The sequence below is a fragment of the Coturnix japonica genome, chromosome 6, assembly GCF_054131305.1.
Source record: "Coturnix japonica strain WE chromosome 6, WE-NBRP24, whole genome shotgun sequence".
Classification (NCBI taxonomy): Eukaryota; Metazoa; Chordata; class Aves; order Galliformes; family Phasianidae; genus Coturnix; species Coturnix japonica.
The window spans coordinates 36526442-36534036 of NC_140668.1; the positions used below are offsets into that span (position 1 = coordinate 36526442).

The 7595-nt window shown below is 40.4% G+C and overlaps 1 protein-coding gene across 1 annotated transcript; it reads right to left on the bottom strand.

Moving 5' to 3' along the window:
- Positions 1-237: 237 nt before the first annotated feature.
- Positions 238-6928, bottom strand: MPHOSPH6 (M-phase phosphoprotein 6). Its single transcript, XM_015874145.3, has 5 exons — positions 6789-6928; positions 4286-4398; positions 2671-2761; positions 1601-1698; positions 238-1164 (listed from the first exon to the last, which is right to left on the bottom strand). Exons 1-5 carry the CDS (start codon positions 6837-6839, stop codon positions 1023-1025), a joined length of 495 nt encoding a protein of 164 aa, XP_015729631.1. The 5' UTR covers positions 6840-6928; the 3' UTR covers positions 238-1022.
- Between the last annotated feature and the right edge of the window lie 667 nt (positions 6929-7595).

The following is a 7595-nucleotide window of genomic DNA, read 5'->3' on the forward strand; positions in this document are numbered from 1 at the left end:
CTTTCTCAGTTTCCCACAGCACTGACTAAAGGCAGTGACGTTTGGGTCCCAGAGTTGCTTCAGATGCTTTTGTTGCACGCTGTACAGAAAAAAAGCTCAGACAACCAATATATTCAGGCCATCCACAGCCAGCACAAAACAGGATCATTTCTTCTATCCGACTGAATTAAGCATAATTGTTTTTTTTTTTTAAACATTAAATTAGTTAAACCACAATGATTAACCACCACCAAAAAAGACCAACAAAAATCAGTTTTTATTAGCTCTCCAAACATGTTTCCGAAGCTGTTATTATGCTTCTATGTTCAGACCAAGATAATTATAAGTTCAGAATTTTTTGGTTGGAAAAAAGAGACAAGATTAGCAAACTTCTTTTGGAAGACAGAAATTAAAGGCTCACAATCTGCTCAAGTGTCAAACTGGAAACGTTGCCCAATATTCGCCTCGCTGGAGGAAAAGCTTTGCTCTAAACTCCTATTTTTAAATATAATATGCTTTATAAAAAAAATAAAATTGAAAAAAAAAAAAAAAGGATTTTGTCTCTGTTCTTTTCCCAGCTTATTTGTCAAGCAGTTAAAAAAAAACTATGTTTCTGCTGAGTGTTTTTTTCATTTTCATAATAATAAAAATAGCAGCAAAAGCTGGACTGCCTCATTGGATTGGACAAAGCTCATCTTTACTGCAAATACTTACTTTAGATGTTATCGTAAAACATATATACTGTTGCTATTGATTGCACGTTGACACTCATCCTAGTTATGCACAACATTAAAAACAGCTGATGGGCTTAATATCCCACACGTCAAAAGCTGCTTAGAGAGGGAAGGATGTATGACATCCATTATATACACATCCACTTCAAAAAATGCTTGTTATGTGGACAGCAGAAATTTCAACAAGAACAGACTGAGATTAACAATTCTACCCTTTATATAAAACAGCAAAAACTCCAAACAATCTTCAGTTCTTGGTGCTATATTTGGTAGGCAACATTTCTGTTAGCTCCAGTTGTGCAGCTGACATTAATCCTGAGGTTTTAAGAACATTTTCCTGGCTTTCTTAGGTCTCGTGTTACTATTCTTCTCTTCATCTTCATCTTGGAGAACACGCTGGTCTCTTTTTCTCATGAATTTCTTCCCTATTGTTCCCACCAGTGTTTCATACCTGTAAACATAATTAAAAAACAACGGTTCTTACTAAAATCAGAGAGAAGTTCAATGCAGGAAATCATAAATGCAATCAGCAATGTAACTATTGTAACAAGCCTGTCACTGTAAGTTTGAGAAGCACAAGTGCGACGTGATCACAGATTATTATTATTATTCACTTTGATCATTTAGGATTTTTAGCAATCTGGAGCTAAGAGGGAATTAGCATAGAATACATGGACGTCAAAAGGCAGACAACAGCTACAAGTTTTTTTTAACCCTGAAAGTTATGGAGATCTTACTGAACAAACACCAGAATTCTTGAATAATCAGTTCTATGAAGTATCAAACACTGTTTTTCTTTGTTTGCTTTTTGTTTCTCCTCCCATATATAATGCTGTAACACAGGACATATTTTATGACATAATCAGTACTGATAAGGAATAACATACCTTCTGGCCATTTCTTCATCAGACACATCAGCCTCCATTTTACCATCCTCCTCAATTTCTTCTTTCTTGCTCTTAGAGTTCATTTGGACCATTAATTTCTGAAAAACGAAGCAAGAAACAGCTTAAACATGTAACCCTGACAAAATGTCAGCTACGCTGAAATAGTGTCACTGCCAGGAAGAATGCATAAAAGGCAGGAATCAGTTTCAATACTGCTTTCCTTCATTTGCAGTACCTTGTTTAGGCTTCTAAAACAAGTGCCTTGTTGCTATGCTGAGTTTGATTTGGTTTTGAGAATAGAGGCAACACAGAGACAGTTTTTCTTTCAGTGAGCTGTACTATTCAAGCATCCTCAACAACATGGCAGGTATCTTCAGGAGACCAGAGATTTAGATACTAATTTTTTTCATTGCGATGCCAGTCTTTGAAATAGTTTTGTTACAGTGGAAAAATATCTGCAAAGATCTACAATAAACTACCAGTAAAAACCGTAAAGCAATGATAGGCCTGGTCACAGTGAAAGCAAGTTCAAAATAACTGAAGGAATGCCCCATTAAATAACCTTGAACAGCCTTCTGTGTGCCTCTGGTTTTGTACTTTCATCTTCTTGTTTCAGTTCAGCCGCAACACTTATTACTATTTCAGTATGCACTAGTTCTATCAGCATGAATCATGCTGGAAAGAAATGAAAGACCCTCTTTGCCCAGAATTTTTACTTTGGAACCTCAAGTTCTTACTTATACAAGTGATGAATAAACAGGGTTGAATGTTCATAAGACCGGGCTCTGAATTAAACAGCAGCAGGAACAGTGAGCTATCTTTCTAGTGAGCAGCACATGGAAGTCTCCTGAGGTCAAGGAAGGAAAATCTGCAGGAGTCACATACTTACTAACCACCAACACAAGGAGGTAAGTGGCGTCTGTTTCTCAGATGCTGCACTGATCAGCATTTTGGCCAAAATCAGTTTTCCTATATAAGGATGGTGCTGCAAAGGCTAAACAGTATGGAGTGTGAACACCAAAGTCCTCATTGCTGAGAGCTTCAATCTTTAAAAGACAATTAAATAGTACCTCAATTTCCGGATTGAATCCTTTGAAGGACATTCTGCCATAAAGTAGATCCTCACATGGCATAAAGCTCCTCTCTTCTATTATATAGCTCCTGCATGAAAGCCCAAACGCAGCAGTTGTCAAACAGTGTGCTTTAATATAATCAAATTAAACAAATGCAAAAAGCATTTGCTGTCTTCCCCCACACAAATAAACAAAACTGCAGTGTATTTTATACCATCAACTACTTTCTGAAGATTAATTGCTCTGATAAATCTTTCAATACAAAGAGCTTGGAGTGCAAAGGAATACTGTTTGCCAGTAAAGCTGTGCCAGTTCCACAAGCAAAATTAACTCTCCTGACAGAAAGCACTCTTTGCTGGTATGATTCCACCTACATTAATGCTTTTGCCAGAATAAAAATACCACATAAATATCACTCTCCAGGTGGCATTACTATACCAGCAAAAGCTTCTAATGAATTTTTCATTGTGATGTTAGATCTGGTATTATTTGAGTCTATCAGGATATAAATGTGTAATTCTCTGTTCAGCAGAGAAAAATTTTCCCATTCCCCTTCCTTTTTCCCCCTCCTTTAATGACCCTGGAAAGAAAAGAAACATGATCCCAAACCATCCATAATAAATACGTTGGATAAAAGTACTTTTTGAACCGTTCCATTCTTTTCCTCTCACACATATGCATCCCTTCCCTCAATCTCTTCATCCCTTCCCTCAAACTACAGGAAATCATGCTGAAGGGACCAAACTCATTTGCCTACCTCAAGGCAGGATTAACTAAACATGTACCACAAACAGCAGAGGTCTATCTGACCTGTCCTCAAAAGGCTTCCAGAGATGAAGAATCCCATCTCCTTTAGACCATCTTTTCCAATAGCCTCATTGTTAGAGATTCAATATCCAACCTGAACCTTCCTTGGTGCAGCTAAAGCTCAGATACCTCTCTGTCATACACGTTAACAGCCACGGACAATAGATTATAAATGTCCTGATTCAGTTACAGTTAATTCCCTGGACCACAGCTTTTTATAAATTATATGTTTTCCTATAGAAGAATTTTGTTCTCTTTTTAAAGGACAGAAGTATTTTCAAAGTAGTTCCCTTGCTACTTAAAGCACCTTTTCTATTCAGCAGGAACGGACATTCGCTTCCCTATTAGCTAAGCCCTCCTTTATTTTTGCTTCATCCATTCTCCCTCCTTTTTCAAAAGCAGGATTTGAAGCGATCTGTGCTCAAGATGATGGAACTGTCCTGAATGGACCCAACCACATGACTGGATTTCAAGTTACTCATACAAAGTTTCAAACCTTTTATTCCAATGAAGGGAAAAAGCAGCAATGAATCAATTTGTCCCTGCCTGAAAGAAACTAATTACATGCATCTAGAAGAAAGTGCGAGTGAAAGAAAACAAAGCTTGAAGAAACGAAAGTAGGTCAAACTCTGGATTATTTAACCTTGAGAATGTCTCTGAAAAAAACAAAGCTGTACTCCCAGTCTGCTACTATTTTTCTGTTATTTTAATTGGTAATATCTCCTGGATAAGAAAAACAATTAGATTCTGTTTGCACTACAAAACAATCCAATGGTAATAAGAGATACAAAAGTAGAAGCCTTACTCTTTCTCCTTTAGGTCTGGTAAATCAAGGTACCAGTGTTCATCACTAATTATCTTCTTTTCCTCTTCATCGAGTTGTTTTTTAGTTTGCGAGTCCAAACCCCTTTGCATGAACTAAAAAAGAGAGAGACAACTTCAGGCTTTTTGAGTGTGTTCTGGCAGGCAATGATTACACGACAACAATTATCCATTACATACTATTTAACAGTTGATATAAGCCATACATGCTTTTTGTGATCTCTGTGTTTGGGAGAACAGACAGAGCAGAAGCAAACAACTGCAGGTCACAACCATCCACTGCAAGTCAACAGCCACATCCATACTTGGATACAAAGACATCCCTATGAGCTGAGATCTTCCCTTGGGGCTACAGAAAGCACCTCAATAACTGCACCTGGCAGCAGGGCACCATTCACACAGATACAATTTGCAGCAAGATGCTACCAGCACTGCAAATACACACTGATGTACAAAAATTGCTTTGTGGCAACCAAAACAAACCTGTATGTGCAACAGCACAGAGGAATCCTGTATCAATGAATCTTACCTCTCTCATATAAGCAGCATCATTTCCGTGCTTAGCTAAGCCTGCAGGCTGACAGATAACACCACTGGGGCTCATCTGTCTCTTGAACATTAGCAGAGACTTGGACACAGTTTTGTTCAGTTAGAGTGGACTTGGCTTGGGGACAGAACCCAAGAAGCCATCACAGAACATTTGTCTCCCACAGAAACCCTGCGTTACTGAGCTTATTTGGAGCACACAGGTGATACGTGCGTGCAATATACATCACATAAACACCCACACCTTCTCATCTTTACAGAAAGCCCAGTCAAAATAAAACAAACCCCATCATAAAAGCCACCACAGTGCGTCTCATTTTCCATTATATTTTTATTTGCATTCATTTGCACGAGATCTTTAATGAAAGAAAAAATTGACTTCTGTTTTCGAGTCAACCCAAAATATGTCAAAGCTTTCCAATTAAAATTACAGTATCTGCTTGAGGAAAATGAGGGAATCTATCATATGGAAAACCATATTGCTCAAGGAGATTGGTTAGCCAGTCAGAAACCTCAACAGGAGAAATTCTGCTGCAAGCACACAATTAAATAATCATTTCACATTACATTTTAAAGATTATGTTCCTAAAGATTACTACAAGAATAAATAGATTAAAAATGTGATTGTATTTATCTGTAAACACATGTGGATAAATTAAAAATACACCAGTGGGGGTAAATGTAGGGTATGTACTGCAGCAATCAGGTGGCTATTTGGCTGGATCAAGCAGTACAAAAACTAGTTTACAATCATATGAACTCTGTTATTCTAAAAGCAGGAGCCATCTTTCGACATCAAGAGGTGAGCACATACACTGCATCTCCATGAAAAGGTCTGACCATGTACCACCTTTGAGTGCCCACTGAATTGTGATGATCCATCTCATCCACACCCGCAGAGGCAACTGCTAAAAGATTATTAAAGCATTTGTCAACAGCAAGATCTGCAGAAGGGAAGAGCTGAGTACAAGATCTGTGTAGAGCCTTCTCAAAACCTACCCACCCCTTTTAAGCTGGTTGCTGCTGCCTGGACTCTAAACCTGAAAATGTCAAGGCACCACATTCATGGACTGGTTTTCCACTGCCTGAAGGAAACCTAGGAATCTGCCTTTTGAAATCCATGGAGGATTTAAAAAGTGGTAAAAAAACAGCTGCACAAGTTTCACCTAAAAAGTGATTATTGCATAAAAATGAGAAAAAGATCAGCAGTGCCACAATCCAGAGTCTTGCCCTCTCCTGCATATCTGCTTAACTAAGACCAACATTCAATTGCTCTTGAGAGAGAAACATAGAATGGCCTGGGTTGAAAATAATCACAACGATTGTCTCATTTCAACCCCCCTGCTGTGTGCAGGGTCACCAACCACCAGACCAGGCTGCCCAGTGCCACATCCAGCCTGGCCAAGTTATCAAAATATAATGGGATATTGCTTCAAAGGAAAGTCAACTAAGCCAACAAAGGTAAGCCAACTTTTACTAGATGCTTTTTAGCAATCAATATTCAGCCATCACAGGAGGATGAGGCACTGAATTACACAACAAGAATCATAACCTGTAAATCCACCTGAGCTGAGATGCACAGCATGGTGGGCTGGCCAAGGGAGCACCAACAGCATATGTGTATCTATGGGAAGGGGGGGAGGCTGAAAGGTGGTCCAAAGAACATAAAGACAAGGGACACAACAAACCAACCCTCTCTGGGGCTGCTCACTGTAGAAGACAGAACTAAATACACGTGCTATACCAAACCAGCAGCCTTGTGCCGAGGTGTAAGAAGTGGAAATACCCCGAACCCAGCACCGAGACGGCACCAGATACCAGCGGAGGGCCAGGCCCGCCCCATCCGCTCCCAGCAGCCCCGCAGCCCGGCCCGGCCTCCCTTTACCTCCCGTTCCCGCAGACCGGCCTTCATGCCTCCTATTTGCCACCCCGCACCTTACCTTCATGCGGAGGAGGTTCTTGGACAGCTTTGTTTTCACCTCCCCAGCCATGGCGGCCGCGGCGCTGCCCGTAGGCCGCGCTGGATCCCCGTGCTCGCGTAGCGCCGCGGCCGCGCACGTTGGGGGAGGAGAGGGAGGAGGAGGAGGCGAGGCTCCACCCTCCACGTTCCGGGTCGGCTGCTGGGGGCACAGCCCATAACATGGGGCTGAGGGAGGAGAGGGAGAAGGATACATTGGGGATGTGTGAAGGATGAGCTGGATGGAGCCGATATATAACGGGGTGGGGGGAGAGTGCGCTCATGAGCAGGGGTGTAAATTGGGATGGAGTGATGAACTAATAGAAGAAACCTAAGTTGTTTGTTTGTTTGTTTGTTTGTATGTATGTGTGCTTGTGCATGCTGTAGTCTGATGATTTTATCCATATTTTTCAGCTGTTTATAACTGTAAAAGGAAAAGGTTACAAAATCCTTCTCATATTGGAGACTGCTTGATTTATTCAGCTATCTTTAAATAAAAAATAATAAATAAATAAGCATTGACTTCTGCTTGACTGTGTAGTCAGATATGGTTGTAACTGGAGAGCAAATAAATCTCAGGATACTGCAAAAACCTTCACAGCTCTGTTGTTCCTGGGTGGGTGGTATTGGAGTTAACACTAAGCAATGCCATCTTTAGGCTGCCGGGCTGGGCCCTGTTGTCCTGATAGGGAAGTCTTGATGAGGAGCTGCCAGCTGACACCCAGCCACCAGCAAGCACCACAATTTCTGTATATATCCTCATAAATCAGATTTCTGATGCCTGGTTTGA

Excerpts from the sequence above, each read along its gene's own strand:
- MPHOSPH6 (XM_015874145.3), bottom strand. The coding sequence starts at position 6,839 with ATGGCTGGGGAGGTGAAAACAAAGCTGTCCAAGAACCTCCTCCGCATG. Across the intron at positions 4,399-6,788 it reads AGAACCTCCTCCGCATGAAG|TTCATGCAAAGGGGTTTGGA; the intron begins GTAAGGTGCGGG and ends TCTCTTTTTTAG. Across the intron at positions 1,699-2,670 it reads GATTCAATCCGGAAATTGAG|AAATTAATGGTCCAAATGAA; the intron begins GTACTATTTAAT and ends TTCGTTTTTCAG.